The sequence below is a fragment of the Nyctereutes procyonoides genome, unplaced genomic scaffold (assembly GCF_905146905.1).
Source record: "Nyctereutes procyonoides isolate TBG_1078 unplaced genomic scaffold, NYPRO_anot_genome, whole genome shotgun sequence".
Taxonomy (NCBI): Eukaryota; Metazoa; Chordata; class Mammalia; order Carnivora; family Canidae; genus Nyctereutes; species Nyctereutes procyonoides.
The window spans coordinates 46159093-46177746 of NW_026575126.1; the positions used below are offsets into that span (position 1 = coordinate 46159093).

Genomic DNA, 18654 nt, shown 5'->3' on the forward strand with positions numbered 1-18654 from the left:
CCCCTCAGCCACAGTTTAATTAAAGGATCTTTTTAATCTGTTTTTGTGGTCACTGTATTTATAGTAAATCTAGTTTTTCATTCATGGTAATGATATGACTTTTTTTTTTAAGTAAATTTATTTTAGCAAAATGTGAGTGCTTTCAAGAGAAGAAGTAAGCACAAACCCTACTTTGCTGCTATAGATCTACTCTCTCATGGGCGTACAAATAAGGCAGTTCCTTCGTCTCATGCAGCAAAAGCTTATAAACAGCCTGAGTGGCCATCAGCTGGAGAGCTGCTCAGTCACTGAGAGTCAGCCCTCCAGTGGGAGAGAGTGCAGCTGTGACCAAGAGTGAGGGGGATCTGTGTGTAAGTGTAGCACTAAAGTACATGGTTGTGTGGCACTAAGGTACATGGTTATGTGGCAAAAGCACAAGGCAGAGCGTGTGGCATGCTACCCTTTGTGACAAACGAGGCGGGGGGAGTGAGTGTACATACACTTGGAAATACACAGGATAGATGCTAAGAAACTGGGATGGGGGTAGGGGGAAACAACAGGGGAGACTTATCACCCACTGTAAAAAATGTCAAACCTTTTAATTTGTTCATTTTAAAGGTTTTATTTATTTGAGAGAGAATACAGCAGGGGGAGCAGCAGAGGTAGAGGGAGAAGCAGACTCCTTGCTGAGCAGGGAGCCCGATGCAAGGCTCTATCCCAGGACCCCGAGATCATAACCCGAGCTGAAGGCAGATGCTTAACTGGGTGGCTAAGCGACCCTGGCACCCCACACCTTTTTAAATGGGAACATAGGCATGTGTTGTACATTGAAAGAGAATGATAATCTAAATATTTTCAAATAAAACAAAATGGCACGTCTTCTCCCTTTCAAATAAATGAAACAAAAGGCAGTGCTGGGGGGGTAGTAGGAGGGACATGTCCTCTCTCCTTGGAGTGAGGCTCCCCTGGGAGGCACGCCACGCCCGAGGTGTGATGGAGGCATCTGTCCTCCCACCTGCTCTGCCTATAAGGTGTGGTTGCTCCCCAGTTGGAGACTTGGCCTGCACCGTGTTCCGTGGTCCTGAGCCCCTTGAGGCTCTTCTCAGTCAGCTCCCAAAGACACCTGACCCCCACAGGTCTGCCAAACCCGCTGCCAGAGCTCACACATGTCTGGCCGTGCACGCCTGTGTACCAAGACGTGCTGTTAGAGAGACCCGGCTTCTTGTCATCGCCCTGTTCATGATGATTGTCACAGCCTTCCAGGTTAGGCAGAGCTGGCTAGGAAACAGCTCAGCCTGGTGCTGCTTCCCAGCCCCGCTGGGCCCCAGAAGGACTCGAGGCCATTTGTGTAGGAACGTGGAGATTCACTTTTCTCTTTGTTGAATTTTAAGCACACAGATGACATACCTCTTTTTCCTTTGAAAAATCAGAACATAGCATTTAAACTCATGATCATGCCTGGATGGCTCAGATGGTTAAGCATCTGCTTTCGGGTTCTCATCTCAGGTCCTGCATTGGGCTCCCTACTCAACGAGGAGTCTGCTTGTCCCTCCCCTCCCCTCCTGCTCGTGCTCTCTCTCAAATAAAGTTTAAAAACATTTTAAGTTAAAAAATAAACTCGTGACCTTGACCACCCCCCACACACATACCCTTACTCCCACCTCATCCCCTCCAAAAAAACAATCATTATGTGCCTTGCCAGATGTTTTCTTAACTGTCTCTTTTACGCCCACATGCTGGAACCCATAGAAAATACACAGCATAGTTCTCTGAGGCTTGATTTTACACAAATTGTGTTCTGTGCGTGTCATTTACTGCAACTTGCTTTTTCTGCTCCACGGTATGTTCTTGAGGCTTAACTGTGTTGAAATAGCCAAGGATCTAAGTCCATCCTTGTCACTGGTTTTGCACTGAATGGGCATATGCGTTTTTTTAGGCTTTCCCTTGTGGGAGATTTGGGTCCCTGTAGACCTGAATCCTGTCAACATCCTTGTTCACATCTCTTGGCCCCCATGTCTGTTTTTTTTGGGAACGTACCAAATGCCAGGTCATATAGTGTGAAAGTTCCAGTTTAAATAAACAATGCTAATTTGCCCTTCAAAGTAGCTGTGTTAACTTACTCTCCTACTAGCAGTGTTTGAGAATGTCCGTTTCTCTGTGTCCTCATCAACATCTTTTTCCCAGTCAATAGGTAGAAGGTGGGATCTTGTTTAAATTTTTTCCTGTTTTCTTGTGAAGTTGAGCACCCCTGTGTGTGTTCATTGGCTGTCCCCATTCCCTTGTCTGTGAATGGCCTGTGGGAGTCATTCACATTCATTGCAGGATCTTTTGGCTCTTAGAGATACTTTCTAATAGTTTCACTGAGTCTGTAAAATCATTTGTTTTATATGGGTTAAGCTTCAGTTTTGATGTGATCAGGTTACCGGTCTCGTGTTTATATTTTTTTTGTATGTGTTGATTCTTTTCATTTTTTTTAAGATTATATTTATTCATGAGAAAGAGAGAGAAGTAGGGACATAGGTAGAGGGAGAAGCAGGCCTCCCGTGGGGAGCCTGATGTGGGACTCTATCCCAGGACCCAGGATCACGCCCTGAGCTGAAGGCAGATGCTCAACCACTGAGCCACCCAGGTGCCCCTTACTTACTTTTAAAGAAATCCTTCCCTTAAGGTCACATGGATGTTCTCCTAAATTGTCTTCTGGCAATTTTCTGTAAAGTTTTAAACTGGAATCCTAGGCCCTACCCCTTTTAATGTGAAGTTGGTGAGGGTGGGACCCAGCCGATGGAGATGGGCAGCAGGAGCTGGGAAATGCCAGCGCATAGGCCACAGGCTACTCCTAGGAGTCAGTCAGGGAGGCTCCTGAGGCCGTCCCGCCCTGAAGGTTCTCCTCTTGTCCTAGTACCTCAGTACTGGCATGGCTCCTCCGTCTTGGAGCAAAATCCAGGGCACCAGCAGGCATAGGACTAGACTGGGTAGGCCTGGTTGCCTGTTCATCAACCCTACCTTGGGTCATCCTCCACCCAAGACACCGTGGCCATCCAGAGATGAGCACACAGCCCCGGTCCCCAGGCCTCCAGATGGAAATGCCCATAGCCACTGTGGGAGCAGCCAAAGGTGAGGAAGGAGTTCCCCGAGAGGCCTACAGATGAGCCCCCCCCCCCCCCCCCAGTATTCCCTGTTCTCCCTGGAGGAAGTCTACTTTGTTTCTCCTTAACTGCTGGAAAGCTTCTGAAAAGCCAAAGAGGCTCCCTCACTGCAAAGGTCTTGGCTCCCTGGGGACACTTGCCTTTTAGTTTTCTTATGAAATCTCTCATGGGGGTTTGATGTCTCAATTGCATTTCTGAAAGTTGTTCCGCTTTGGGGTTTTGTCCTTCCTTTTTTGTTCTTAGTGGCAGAGAGGGTGGGTCTTCCCTCCCCTCCCCCCCACCCCCAAGCCCTTAAGCTCCCTAGGCTTTATGAGAGGCTTGCCTGCCTGCAGACCCTACTGTCAGAACAAAACCCATTGACACGGACACCTGACACCCACCCAGGGCTTTCTTGCTTTCTGGTCACATTCCCAGGGGCATTGTCTTCTGCAAATGTAGAGAAGAAATCCTAGGAGCCTGCTTAGAGAGGGGAAGGGGAGGAGAGAGGAGAGAAAGGGGAAAAGGAAAAGAAAAAGCATCTATTGTTTTGTTTTCTATTTAGAAAGGTAAAGATTGCCATTAAGAAAAAAGCTTTAAGTACTGAGTCAAGAAAACAAACTGTGCGTGCCACAGAGAACATGCTGGTAAGAATGAGTAGGCTGGCTTCACTTCTGAATACGGAGGGCTACTTGTCTTCCAGTAGGGCACTCATTGGACATGCTGGATGACATAATTTTTGGAAATCGTTTAAGGTACTTGGCTGGGTTGTTGGGAAGGGGAGGAAGATTCCTGCCACAGAATGAGAAGAAAGTACCACCCGGAGAGTTAATCCTGCCCAGTGCTGGTGTTTGCCTCGGGGCTGCTGGCCCTGAAGCCCTTTAAAGCCCCAAACAGATTAGCTTTCAGAGGGTTAGACCGAGCTGTATTTGGGGAGGTAGTGCTGAGAGAGGAGGGAAACTTGCCTATCCTCTGTAGATCTGAAGGCAAAAGTAAAAAGGGCAGGGGTGGGGGTGGGGGTGTCCTTGGGGACTACTGAGCCCAAGTCTGTCATCACCTGTGTTTGGAGCAGGATTTCTACCTTCTGTGTTACCTTCCCTCTCCTCCCCCACCCCACCCCCATACATTTAAGCCAAATATTTGGTTACAGCGCTCTCGAGAGAACTCACTGGGGTGACACAGGTGTCTCACACCCAGTGCAGTAATGCACAGCTGTAAATTTGCTAAAATTCCTACACCTGTACACCTAAAAATGGGTGCATCAACTATAACTCTAAAGCTGCTTCAGAAAAAAAGCCCACCTACCATTCTTCTAATCAGAAAGTTCTTCTAATGTTTCAGTTTTATTTTCTGCACTTGTATTTTCTTTGTAAGGGACACTTTTTTTTTTAATATAGCAAAATCAGAATAATACAGTTTTTATCCTTTTTCATTGCAAATTTCAATGTCTCTTCCAAGGTCATTGCAGTTACTGGTAAATAGGATTTTTTTTAACTTAGGTTTTTCATACATCATTTTTTAAAAATATTTTTAAAATTTATTTTAAAGAAAGAGAAAGAGTGCACTCAAATGGGAAGGAGCAGGAGGAGAGAATCTTCAAGCAGACTCCCTGCTGAGTACAGAGCCCAGTGCGGTCCAGGGCTCAACCCCAGGACTCTGACATCATAACCTGAACCGGAATCAAAAGTCAGCTGTTTAACTGACTGAGCACCCATAAAAGATTTTATTTTTAAGTAATCCCTACAGCCAACATGAGGCTCAAACTTAAAACCCTGAGATCAAGAGTCACATGCTCCACTGACTGAGCAAGCCAGGTGCCCTGAATTTTTAATCTATACTTCAAAAGTACATCTTTTTTTCTTAAAGATTTTATTTATTTATTCATGAGAGACAGAGAGAGAGAGGCAGAGACACAGGCAGAGGGAGAAGCAGGCTCCATGCAGGGAACCCGACACGGGACTTGATCCTGGGTCTCCAGGATCACGCCCTGGGCCGACGGCAAGTGCCAAACGCTGAGCCCCCAAGAAATCCCCCAAAAGTACATCTTGAGTACCTTCTCATTTTAAAATAATTTCAAGGAATACATTGGTATATGATCCAAAAATTTAAGGTCTCCCATTGACATACCCACACCACACATGCACTTCCACCATCAATTCTCACTTCCCTTTCCATAGGCAACCTCTGTTCATAATTTGGTCAAACATAATTTTTAAATGGGTATATAATTTTACATTTGATAGGGGAAAAATCATAATTTTTTTCCTATTTGGCGATATTTAGGTTGTTCCCTGTTTTGGTTTTCTTTCTTTTTTTTTTTTCTTTTTAAACATGGGACAGAGGATTCCATTGGAGGAAATACAGAGCAGACCATAGATTTAATGGTCCTATGTTACTCTGGTGATGTCAAAGCCATCAAGGACAGGTCCTAAATTAGGTATCGAATGTGGGCATAATTTCCAAGTAAGAAAAGGGGTCTGGCATACAGGGAGGATTCTATGTTACATGTTTTACCAATCTGTTCTCATTTAAAGCACCAAACATCTCAAGAGAAGAGAGATTATTCCCACTATACAGATGGAAAACTGTGGGTCATAGGGGCCATGTGCCTTGCCCAAGATCATACACCAACTAGTACAAAGCTTGGCTCAAAGCTGCCAGATGCCAGATTGGAATCTTGGTGGTTCTGTAACCAAGCAGGGGACTCTTGTTTTCCTGTCTTTGCTTAATTTAGGCATACACTGTCATTAACTGTCAACCACCATTTGTCTATAAGGAAGCACTGAAATGTTACAGGGATTCTCCATTTGTTTTTTGTTTGTTTGTTTTTTGTTTTTTTAGCTACAGCTTGAGTGCTTCATGTGCAGTAAACATTGTACTAATGTTTTATGTACTTTATTCAGTTATCACTTTGAGAGGGGTATGCGTTACCCTCATTTTTCAGATGAGGAATATGAAGCCCAAAAAGGTTTAAAAAAAAAAAAAAGTTGTCCCATATGACTCAGAGGAGGGACTCAGTCCCAGGTGTGTGTGACTCCAAGCCTGGGCTCTGGCCAAACTCTGCTGCCCAAGAGAACACAAGTCTGCCTGAGGGCCTGTCTCCATCAGGCTGGGTCGCCAGACCGAGCCTCATTTTGTTCTCCCTCTCCTTCTCCCCAGACAACAGTGACCTGATCGCGTGCACGGTGATCACCAAGGATGGCGGCATGGTCCAGCGATTCCTGGCTGTTGACATTTACCAGATGAGTTTAGTGGAACCCGATGTGTCCAGGCTTGGCTGGGGAGTGGTCAAGTTTGCAGGCCTCCTGCAGGTATGATGGCCAAGGACTCTGGAAGCTGTTCTTGGTTGGCTTACACACACACACACACACACACACACACACAGGAATCATCTCTATGGTTAATTTTTGAGGATACAAAGAATACATGGAGAGATTATGATTGAAAAAAGTTAAAATACTGCACAGATAAGGGTCAAGTGTGCTTTGACCCAAACCCTCAGTTCTTAAACTTTCTCCTGCATTGTCACTATGGTCCTTCTGGAGCTGGTGCTCTGCCAAATGCACATATAAATACAACTGCATGTACTGTTTATAAACATTGTGTACACATACTTGAGAGGGTGTGTGTGTATGTGTGTTATAGTGTCACGTTGAACGTATTCTAAACTTTTTTTTTTCCACTCAGTATATGTCTTGGAGCTTACGTGTTAGTATATGCAGACTTACTAGTATTCTTTTAACTGCTGTGTGACCATACCAAGGCATAGTTAGCTAGTGCCCTGTGGCTGGGGCCAGCTTTTTACTTTACACACAGTGCTGCCATGAACAGAATTGTCCTTAGTTCTTGAGCAAGGGATTCCCTAGGCGGCTATTGCAGTGTTCATAACTGCTGCCAGATTCTTCTCTAAAGGGATTGTTGCCACCAGCAATGTATGAGAGTCCCCTTGTCCTCACCCCCTTTCTAGCAGAGATGGACTCTAAATTGCCAAACACCAAGTCAGGACCTGGGTTTTTCTTAATGTGTGTCTGTCTGATGGGCGACTAATGCCAGCTCATCAACTGAACAAAGCAAAGAACCAGAAGTACTGAAGACAGCTTTCCAGCTCCTACCCCCTGTCAGACACACACACATACCCTCCCCGCCCCCATCCAGTCCCTGAGCATCCAGCCAACTCTTCCTGGCCTGAGGAGCCCTGCTGTGAGGCAGCCCGTTTCCCTGCTGGGCAGCCTCTGGTTGCTGGCAAGGTCTGGCTCAGGCCAACCCACGTCCACCTCTGCACAGTGAGACCTGCTGGCCGCATCCTACTCTCTGAGGGAGCCACCCACGTGTTTGAAGATACAACCTTTTCCCCCACCCCCTTCCTTATCCATCCACGTCTTTCCATTTAAAAAATCTCTTTTACAGAGGGTGATGTGAGAGACTGTATGAAGAATCCTTCATTTAAAAAAAAAAAAAAAAAGACTTCCATGTAAGAGGTTGTCCATTAGGTGACTTACTGCTTCTTATTTATCTAGACTTAGGATCAATTTCCTTTAGAATTTAGTGTCAGGAGAGTGTTTTTCTCCCTCAAAGGATTAATACATGTCCTCCATCAGACAATGAAAGGCCCATAAACCTTTCCTTTTGGTCTACTTCCAGTAGTTACTATTTATTTGTCAGGCTGTTACTGTGTGCCAGGTTCTCCACTTTAAATGTGTAGTAGCTCATTTAATCCCCACTACAGCCTTCTGAGGCAGATATTCTTTCCAAAGAGCCCATGCCAGATTTAACACCTACAAACAGCAACCATCTCACCTTGGAAGTCTTTTTAGCATTTTCCCCACCTCCTGTAGCACATCCGACTTCCACATCTACCTCCTATCTCATGCCTTTATCGTGTGACACCTCAAACTCTTGTGGGAAGCAGATTCTTTACATAGAATCTATCCCAAGGTTTTAGATGAGATCTGTCCTTAGCACACTTGTTGTGCGTGAGTTTTCTTCAAATGCAGTTTTCTTCAAATGCAGATCTTTCAAATGAAGCTTTCTTCACATGCCTGCTAAAGGGTCCTCACTGTCCCTTTCCCAGGGCTAGTATTTTCCTTTAGGGACTGGATGGGTGCCAGGATGCCCCCTTCTTAAGAGAAGCCAGGAGGAAGCTGGTCAGTAGATGTGTGAATATATCTAAGATCACGTCAGATGGCAATAGGCATTTTGGTTTGCTATCTGTAGTTTCTTAGAAGTCATCACTGCTGGTGTCCGACTGTTTGAGTCCCCATGACCCTCTGATGAGGCTGGGGTACCCATTTATCCATTAGCTTCCTCAGGTCCTCATGGGTAGGATCCCAGCCCCTGCAGCCAGCACAGGGTCACTTTGAGTATCCTCTCTGTGAGGCTTGGTCTGATTTGTGCCCACCCTTGACTCAGGCTTGGGAGGCTGCTCCTTTGGAGCAAAAGCAAAATTGAATTTGGCAACCTCTTTCTTGATGAGACACAGATCCCACAGCTTCCAAGTTGCTACCCTCCTCCTGAACCCCGCGAACACCCTTTCTTTTGCCCCATCTCCTGTAGGACATGCAGGTGACCGGTGTGGAGGATGACAGCCGCGCCCTGAACATCACCATCCACAAGCCTGCGTCCAGCCCCCACTCCAAACCCTTCCCAATCCTCCAGGCCACCTTCGTGTTCTCGGACCACATCCGCTGCATCATCGCCAAGCAGCGCCTGGCCAAGGGCCGCATCCAGGCAAGGCGTATGAAGATGCAGAGGATAGCCGGTGAGTGGCCGGCTCTGGCAACTTCCTTGGAGCCCTCAGGCTCTCACATTGTCCTCTAGAAGAGGACACACGTGGCTTAAGAGCTCATTGGGTTTTGGTGAAAGGACAGGGAATCTGCTCAGAATTTCCCATTCCCCCAGTATTTGGTATCTAAAAAGTTTCTAGGGCTGCATGGAAGAGAAGGAGAACCCTCCCTCACCAAGAGGCCATGAACATATACAGGCATCAGTGTGAGACAACTATTCTCCTACACACAGGAATCTTCTAGCTCATATTTACAAAATGCTTGCACATTCCTCTTAACCCTTGAGATCAATAGGGTCTGTTCTGCCCATTTCTCAGAAGAGTAAACTGAGGCTCAGTGGAGTCACACAAGCAACTGGTTGGCAGACCCCAGACGCAGAACTTCTGACTGTAAAGCTCATCCCTTCCCCCACCCCCTCCAGCTGTCATGAGAGGCGGCCCTGCTTGGCAAGGGGCCATGATGACCTAGCACTAAACTCAGAAGTTGTTGTATGTGTCATAGGCACTGTGGTGGATTTGTGAGGAGACCTAACACTGCCCGGTGCAGGGAGGACCCCACTTTCTTAGAAATCAAGGCACAAAAATGAGGTGTTCCATTCATCAGGGCTGACAGCACGGCATTCCCCTGGGGAATGGCTTTCTATCAGCTCTTCAGACTATAAATAGTCTTTCTCCAGACACCAATGCCTTTCAGTCCAAGCACCGATGGTCATGCCGGTGTGGTTGCTGGGAGGATTTCCAGCTCACTTGGGGAGGAGGGGCGCTTTCTAAAGGGATTACCTAAAAATAAACACTTGGCGGGCTTGGGTTCTGGACATTACAGATTCGGGTATTTACTGCGCGTGCCTTGTTGATTTGCCCAGGCCTGCATCCCATGCAGTCGTCGTTTCATTTCTCACTTAGTTGAGACTTGGCCTGTGGAATCATTACAGAAGCGTTTTGTAATGTGCAAAGTGACTTAAATCATTCAGTCCTTTCCCTTAAGATTTATTTTCAGAAGGTGTTTTGTTGTTGTTGTTGTTTTAAATGTAAAGCAATTTCTCACCGCTGGCACAAAGGCTAAATATTTCATTTCAAAGTTGAGAATTATGCCGTAAAGTGGCTAATGCCTTGGGTATTCCTTCAATTGATTGTAAAAAGCCACTCCAAATTGCTATATCATGAGATTTGTTTATGGAAGGGAAGACAGCGACTGTGACAGATAAACACATGCTCATCAATACCCACTCACACACGCAGATATGTTCTCCCTCACACACTCTTCGCCATGCGCATGCACATACGTGAACTTTCACGGCACACCTGGCCCCATTTGCTTTGTGGTCTGAAATTGCACCTGCGGCTATGCCCTGGCAAGGGTCTGTTGCGTGCGGAAGCCAAGGATCCAAAGTGGGGACTGGCCAGCATCCATTTCTGGATCTCCCACTAGGCACTGGTCAGGTTTTGAGCTCCGGCAGGAAGGACCTTTGGGGTCCTGCCAGTCTCCCGCCAGTCTCCACAGTTCGAGGCTGCCAGCTGCCTGCTTGGCACTGTCCAAGTGACGTGCCTGACAGAGCCGCGGCCACTGCGGGCTACAGCCCACCCCGTCCAGAGCCCCGTCACCCACACCCCCGGCCCATGCGATGAGCATGAACCCCGGTGTTGTTTGAACATAGCCCTCCTGGACCTCCCGATCCAGCCGACGACCGAAGTCCTGGGGTTTAGACTTGGCTCCTCCTCTTCCACCCAGCACCTGCCTTTCCGTTTCTACGACCAGTGCCGCCGGGGCAGCAGTGACCCCACAGTACAACGCTCTGTGTTCGCATCCGTGGACAAGGTGCCAGGTAAGCCGCCCCCACCCCACGCCGCCTCTCGTCCCCGGCTGGGAGCTCCAGGGCTTGCTCTCTGTTGAGCCTGCATGAGCCAGCTTCCTTTCCCCTCTGAGTCTGGTCAGCTAGAAGCGCCCGTTTCTTAGAATTCATTAAAGTATAGCCCACGATGAAACACAAGCCCTAGAAATAAATCTTGGCTTTCTTTTTGGTGTTCTGCTGCCTGGGTTTGGTTTTCCAGAGATTTTTTTCCGGGGATGTAGAACTTCTCAGAATTAAGACTAAGAAGTTTCTTGGAAATTTCTTGGAAACACTTAGATTGTTAGTAATTGAGGTCGTGGGGGAGTAGTCTCCTTCTCCGTGTGTGATGACTAGTGAGACAGTCAGTATGTGTGGTTCCTCTTCCAGCCCCTGAAGAAGTGAGAGCTCAGAATGGGCTGTGCCAGGGTTTTCCATCCGGGAGCTGGGAGCACCTCTTCCCCCTCTCTCCAAAGCTCATCTCGAACCACCTCCCTTGGCCCCTCCCAAAAAAGTAAAGGGAAAGTTCAAGGGCAGCTTTGCTTCCCCAGAAGGGCCAGCGGGCTCTCCCCTTCCTCTTCTGGTGCATCCACCTCAGATAAATCCGTGATCCATGTATACCTGGATCCCTCAAAACAGAACCTCGCCCTTGGTTACAGTACTTCCAAAAGTTGGCCAAGCTGTCCCCTGCAAGCGTTTAGGGTTTTGAACTCCAATTGATATGTTGCAAAATGTTTTTGAAAGCAGTTATTGATATAAGAACAGCTATTGATTTAAAGTGCCGCCATAAGGACCTGTTCAAAATCAGTGTCCTTCGTTTCCTTCACTCCGTGATTTATCCTATATCTATTCTTTGATTTCATTACTTAATCTTACAAATATATATACTGTGAGTATGTGATATTTTAAAACCTAAACAGGATGTGATAAATGGAGAAATACATCAACTTTGCCCTGGAAGTAATCACTGTTAACGGTTTCTTCTCCTTCCAGAAGTGTTCATTTTATGCTGTGTATAAAATGTCTGTTTTTACACATGGGATCGTACCACATATGTAATCCTGCACCTTGCCTTTTCTTTTTTCACTTAGTGTTACATGTTAACGCATATGGATTGACTTCATGCTAGTTAATGATTAACTCTTATATGATATTTTACTGAGTGACTGGACCAGAAAATCTTTTAAAACATGTTGCATTGATGGATATTTGGGTCATTTCCAGTGTTTTGCTTTCCAATGTCATAGTAAACATCCTTGAGGCGCCTTGGTATAACTCTGCAAATCTTGAGTGTCTGTGGGATAAATTCTCAGCGGTAGATCTGCCGGGAGGCTTTTTGTCTCAACATATGTAGTCCCAACATGCACTCTGGAAAAGTGTGCCAGTTCACGCTGCCACTCCCTGCCTGTGACTGTTTTCATCCTTAAAACCAGCCTTAATCTAGAAGACCAATTGTTGGCACCGCCTGTTTTCAGCTATGAAATGTGAGATAATTCTGCTACTCCAGGTCTAGAGCATTCTTTTTTTTTTTTTTAAGATGTATTTATTTGAGGGGGAAGTAGGGACAGAGGGAGAGGGAGAGAGTGTTTCAAGCAGACTCCTTGCTGAGCATAGAGCCTGACATGGGGCTCGATCTCACAACCCTGAGATCATAACCTGTGTTGAAACCAAGAGCCAGCCACCTAACTGACTATGCCACCCAGGCGCCCCTGAAGGATTCTTTATTAAAAATTGTCCAGGTTGCTTCATCTCCTATAGAGATGGTTTTTAAGTAAATATAAATGATGACCATGAGTCTAGGTTAAATACAGATTGGCTTGGTAAGAAATCATTCCTTTTTCTTTCTTTTGTTCTTTTTTTTTCTATACGCAGTTATAACTTACAACATTTCTATAAGCACTGCTTTGTGATTTTTGTAATTGAGATATAATTGACATAAAACATTATGTTAAGAAACCATTTCTTAGTGGTCATTAGTGTTTCATATCAGGAACGAATGGGTTAAAGACAAAAACCCTGGCCTTATATTCTATTCCATCCTTTTTTGGAACAAGGCAAGTGTAAATAAATAAATAGAGCCAAATGTCACATTCTTCAGCATCTGCATAATCTTCTTCTGTTTGCAGAAGGCTTCACAATGCCTGATTGCTAACTTCTCCCACCCTGCCTGGGCTCCAGGGGAGAAGTGAGGTCATCCAGTGCTGGGGGTGTGATCCTGTCTACCGTGGCCTGGGCCTGCCCAGCAGGGGGGCTGGCATAGTTAAAATGCTGGAATGCTTACAGTCCTGTTGTTGGCGCCAGGGTTGGGGTATTTGAGGTTGAGCCATTTGGGATTGTGGCAGGGCAAAGGTAGCTGCTAAAGCTGGCCATCTGCCCCTTGCCTGTCTCTCACTTTTGACAGCCCTTAGAAGTGCCACTCAGGTGTGGTGGGGAGATGACTGGTCTGGGCCCTTGGGGAGAGAGGCCTTGCTGCCTTCCTTGCACTGGCCTGGGTTGGAGTTGTGACCTAAAGAGCAAATAAAATCCCTGAGCCTCAGCATGACTCAGAGAGAGGGGAGCTCTCCCCACCCTGCCCCTCCTTACCACCTGCTGTCTCAGTAGCCTTCCCCACAGTCACCCAACATCTGGAATCATCCTTGATCTTCCTCATTCCCACCCCATCCCCACTGGCCTTTTCCGCCTCCAGAGTGCATCACATCTTTTCTTCCTGGCCACCAGCCCTTGCTCTAGATTATGCAGGAGCATCTTCACTGTTCTCAGGCATCCAGCCTCACCTCTTCTTTTTTGGCCAGAGCGATCTTTCTAGAACATAAATCACATCCTATCATACCCCTCCCTGCAACCCCTCTAGCAGCTTCCCATTGCACTTGGAAGAAAATCCGAATTCTCACTCTGGTCTAGTGTGGTTGTTGTGAGATTGGCCCCAGCTGGTCTCTGAGATGAACAACTCCCTCCCACTTCCTTCTGTCTCCTACCCGAGCTATACCAGCTCCTGCTGCTAAGTCAATGCTTCTCAAAGTTTTGGTGTCAGGACCCCCCTTTATACTCTTAAAAAAAAGTTTTAAGAATCCTAAAGAGCTAGAATTTATATGGATTATATTTATTGATATTTCAGGTGATACAAATTAAAACTGAGAAATGCTTTAGCTGTTTACATATTTATTTTTAAAATAAAAATAAACCACCACATGTAAATGTAAATAACATAGTTTTTTTCATGAACAACAACTCTGTTTTCCAAAGCAAAAAAGGAAAACAAAAAAAAAACAACCAAACTTCATGTTTTATATTTTTGCAAATCTCTGTAATATCTGGCTTAATAGAAGGCAGCTGGGCTCCTGCATCTGCTTCTGCTTTCAATCCATTGTCATAGCATACATTGTGTGGCCCCTAAAAATCTCCTTCATATACTCCTGGGAGAGTGAACGTAAAAGGAAAATGCTATCTTACTAATTTTTTACATGAGTAGTTCTGACCCTGGGATCCTCTCAGGGTTCCGCAGGCCACACTTTGAGAACCATTCCTCCAAGTTACTGGGCCTTCTCCTGCTTTAGGGCCCCCTTATTGAATAATCTGCCTCGGATCTGTGTGTGGCTGCCTCCTCTTACGGCACAGGCCTCAGGCCACAGGCTGCCTCCTCTAAGAAGTCTTTCCTGATTCACTTCTCGTTCCTCTACCCCATTAGCTTGATTTATTTTCCCTGCAATTCCTTACCTGGATGACATATTTGGGTATGTGGCTGTGGCCTTTCTTCCACACGAAGAACGTCACTTCCATGGGGACATGATCTGTCCTGCTCATTGCTGTATCTCAGTGCCTAGCATGGTACCTTCCTTCAGTATTTATTAGATGGAGAATGAGCCCACACTTGTGCTCTGCACAGCCTTAGAGCAGCTCCCACTAAAGCCTTCCGCCTGAGTGAACACTAGGAAGATAAAGTTCTCTCTGGGGTCCCAGCCCGTGGGCTGTTTAGTCTGCGGCACTTGGGCTAGGGAAGAAACACCAGGGAACGGAGACCCCAGAAGATCTTAAGCATTCTTCTGCTTCATTTCTGTCACCAGAGTGAACAAGATGTACATCCGGGGTGGGCAAGTGCACCCACGTGATAGATTTCGCTTGGTTGCACTCAACTGAATTTCCTCACCCTCACCTTGGAAATTTTCACAAGCCAAAGCGTGGGGCCACAGGGGGTCCATCAGAAGCATGGCCTCGGTTGGCCTCTGATGCTTGGCAGCCCACAAGTGCCACCTTGCCATCCCTCCCCACTTTGGGAATAATCTTGCTCTGTGTCCCTCACCATAGGCCATACGGCTGCAAAAACCCCAGGCTGCGTAGGATCCTCACTCCTCCCTGGGGGCTAATTAATAGTGAGAAAACAGTTCTGCTTGCCTGCCTTGGGGAAACTGCTAAAGAAGCTGGCTCTGTTAGGACATACCTTCCGATTTCATTTGCGGGCCCAGGTGGCTGTTACAGAGCAGTTTGTTTCCCCCCTTTTCAAGCTGGAAATGATTATATTTGAAGAAAAGGTATCTTCCATTTTCTTGCAAGAGATACTAAAGTAGAATATAAATCAAGGGCTCTTAAGTGACTAGCCACTTTGGTATATTTTTCTTCTTCCACTGGGCTTGGAGAGGAATCACAAGTTCTGTTTGTTAGCCAATTTTATGTTCATGGCTCTCGCCCCTGCAGAACGTTCTGCTCCCCGATGGTAGAGGCTTGTGTGTGTGACTGGCTAGCGCCAGGAGGGTCACCAAGAAACAGTGTGTCCAGGTGCACAGGCACGGCCAGATCTAGCGTCTGCCTTTGGGGTACAGCCTTCCATAGTTAGTACCCTCGAGGACATGTGTCACCAACCCACGGTGACAGCTGATTGCTGGAATCTGCCAACGGAGGCAGGATGTCCAGAACTAGACAGCAGAGGCATCTCTCCACAAACACCAAGTGGACCAGCCCACCCCCAAGCAGAAGCTGTTCCCAGAAGTCCCCATGGGAGGGCATGGGCAGCGGTCTCCAGTCACAGGGCCAGGGCTCTGGCCTTACCTCCCAGGGCAGCCTCATCCCCCATGCTAGGTTCCTTCTGGCCCAGAGGCTGTTCACAGATGTTCACCTGGCATGCTGGTCATGGTGACATGGAGAGGGGCACAACACCACAGTCCCTGTTGCTCAGGTCTTTCCCTGCCCCTCCCCATTCTAATCCAAACTTCTTCCTGGAGCCTTCTGTGTGGCTGGTTCCTTCTCAGCATTAGGATTCCACTCAGATACCTCCTGGGGAGGGGGTGCCCTCTGCTGGGGACACTGACCCACCCCCAGGCCCTCTTTGTGTGGCAGGTGGCTTTTATTTGTTTACATGAGGGAAATTCACATAACATAAAACCTTTTGAAAGGATATGGTTCAAAAAAAAAAAAAAAAGAAAGGATATGGTTCAGTGGCATTTAGTACATTTGCAGTCTTGTGCTACCACCGCCTCTTCTAGTTCCAAAATATTTTCACCACCCTTCCCCCCCCCGCCAATAAAAGGCAATTCCCTTTTTTTTTTTTTAAGATTTTATTCATTTATTCATGATAGACACACAGAGAGAGAAAGGCAGAGACACAGGCAGAGGGAGAAGCAGGCTCCATGCTGGGAACCTGACGTGGGACTCGATCCCAGGACTCTAGGATCGTGCCCTGGACCAAAGGCAGGCGCCAAACCGCTGAGCCACCCAGGGATCCCCCCAAGACCTTTTTTTTAAAGGCCATTCCCATTGAGCAGTCGCTCACCATTCACCCTCCCTCAGCCCCTGGCAACCACTGCTGTGCTTTCTGTCTATGGACTTAACCTTTTCTGGACATTTCATATACATCATCCATTGCATAGCCTTTTGTGTTTGGCTTCTTTCGCTTAGCGTCATGTTTTTGAGGTTTGTCCACATTGTAGCATGTGTCAGAGCTAGCCACTGTGTGGATAGAACACGTTCCACTCATCCATTTTTTTCACCCACTGACGGCCACGCGGCTGGTTTGCACCTCTTGGCAAGTACAGACAACACTGTGTGAGTGTGCTTGTGGAAGTTTTTATCTGAACACCTGTTCCCAGTTCTTTGGAATAGCTACATCAGAATGGAATGGTTTTCCCACGATCTTTAGAGCCCTTGCCATTGGCTGAAGTTGGTCCATTGGTTTTCCTGTCTGGTCACTTGCCCTGCTCTTGCGTGGAAGGCCCTGGGGTCCCTGTCTGGCTCGCCTTCAGCTGCTGATACTGAGTGAGCAGGTGCTCAGTGACTGTCAAACCCGGGTAGGGACATTGATCGCTGCACGGAGGCAGGGCCTGATGGATTGTTCAGTGTCTCATCTTCCCAGCAGCCTGTCAACTCCTGCGGCAGGGTGTTGCTGCCTTGCTCGAACCTCAGTCTGGCACCTGTTGGTGGTGGCTCAGGATGCCACCTGGAGAGTCAGACTTCACCTGCCAGGGCCAAGCTCTACTTTACAATCTTCTTGTCCCAACTTCAGGTCCTGCTGGGTCCAGGGCACCATCTGTCTCTGAGCAAACATTGAAATCCCTGAGCACAGGGGGAGCACTGTGCTTTCCACAAGTGTTATCTTTATCAAAGGCAAACAAACCGGCCCTATCAGTCACTGACCCAGAACACTTAATAGTTCTGTGGAAAGGCAACCAGTTCCAGAGCCAACTGTTGGCAGCTGAGTAACTGAGGAAGAATGCAAAGATTACAGTGTGCTCAGAGCCAGCTGAGCTGACCACGAAGCCTCGGAACTGACAGCCAAAAAAAAGAAAAAAGAAAATCAATGTTTAATTCATAGACTTCAATCCTGACTTCTCTCCTGGGATAATGTACTAGGTGCTAATGTCATCTCGTGACAGTGTTTCCCAGAAACTAATTTTTTAGGCCCATTATTTTTCTTGTTTCCGATTATAATGCTGGAGTCAGTTCTCTCCTTCCAGCTCCCCAAGGCAAAAAAAAATGCCCTTTCTGGAGTCACACAGGAAGGAGAACCTCCCTGCCACCTTCCTCTGGTCTCCTCAGTGCCGCCCCGCCTCCCACCCCTGAGTTCCCTGGCCAGAGACTAACCACTGGGTCAGTTGAGTTAGAGAAACTTGATTCTGACCCCAAGACCTTTTTTTTTTTAATTTATTTATGATAGTCACAGAGAGAGAGAGAGAGGCAGAGACATAGGCAGAGGGAGAAGCAGGCTCCACGCACCGGGAGCCTGACGTGGGATTCGATCCCGGGTCTCCAGGATCACGCCCTGGGCCAAAGGCAGGCGCCAAACCGCTGCGCCACCCAGGGATCCCCCCAAGACCTTTTTTTTTAAAGGCAAGATGTATTGAACTGCTAAGCACTTTATGCAATTTTCTCGTCTGATCCAACAACACTCAGAAGGGAGGTTTTCCATTTTCCTTTTGTGCATGTAAGGAAACTGGCTGCCCAAGGTTACACCAAGTGCCCCTGCCCTTCCTCTAGTGAGGCCATGAACTCAGGTCGGCCTGCATCAGACCCTGAGCCACTGCCACCGCCACCGCCACTGCACCTATTAGTTCTTCACTCCATTTTGATACATCTGAAGTGAATTCTCCTTTTCCAATTTTAGAAATAAAGGTGACCTCCCCACAGCCACCTGATGCCCCACTAGTATCTGGCAAAACCACGTTGTTGGCTCCAGAAGTGGGTGTGTTTCAGACAGAAAACATCACATTTCCAGGAGCAATGGGATAAAGCTGACCGGAAGAATGAACTGTGCCAAGCAGTTTGTATGCATTGATTCTATGCTCTGGACAATGCTGTGAGCTGGTACCGCTTGTCTTTTTCTACATACGGGAAACCAAGGCTTGGGCCAAGGCTGCAGAGCTCACACAGGGCAGGCCGAGAGCCATAGCTCCACCACCTGCCTCTAAATGCCCCTCATCTCAAGGCTGGCATTGGTGGCGGCTGAACCCCGATGGCTCTG

At 47.2% G+C, this 18654-nt stretch overlaps 1 protein-coding gene across 6 annotated transcripts in view; it reads left to right on the forward strand.

Annotated features, from left to right (window-relative positions):
• CLEC16A (C-type lectin domain containing 16A) overlaps positions 1-18654 on the forward strand; it is a 200751-nt gene that overhangs the window by 138010 nt on the left and 44087 nt on the right. For 4 of the 6 annotated variants that reach the window (XM_055341054.1, XM_055341055.1, XM_055341059.1 and 1 more), the window contains exons 19-21: positions 6261-6412; positions 8655-8859; positions 10539-10706. In XM_055341054.1, coding sequence (XP_055197029.1) covers positions 6261-6412; positions 8655-8859; positions 10539-10706 — 525 coding nt within the window. The remainder of the gene's footprint in view (positions 1-6260; positions 6413-8654; positions 8860-10538; positions 10707-18654) is intronic. The other 2 variants (XM_055341060.1, XM_055341056.1) reach the window with 2 other exon arrangements.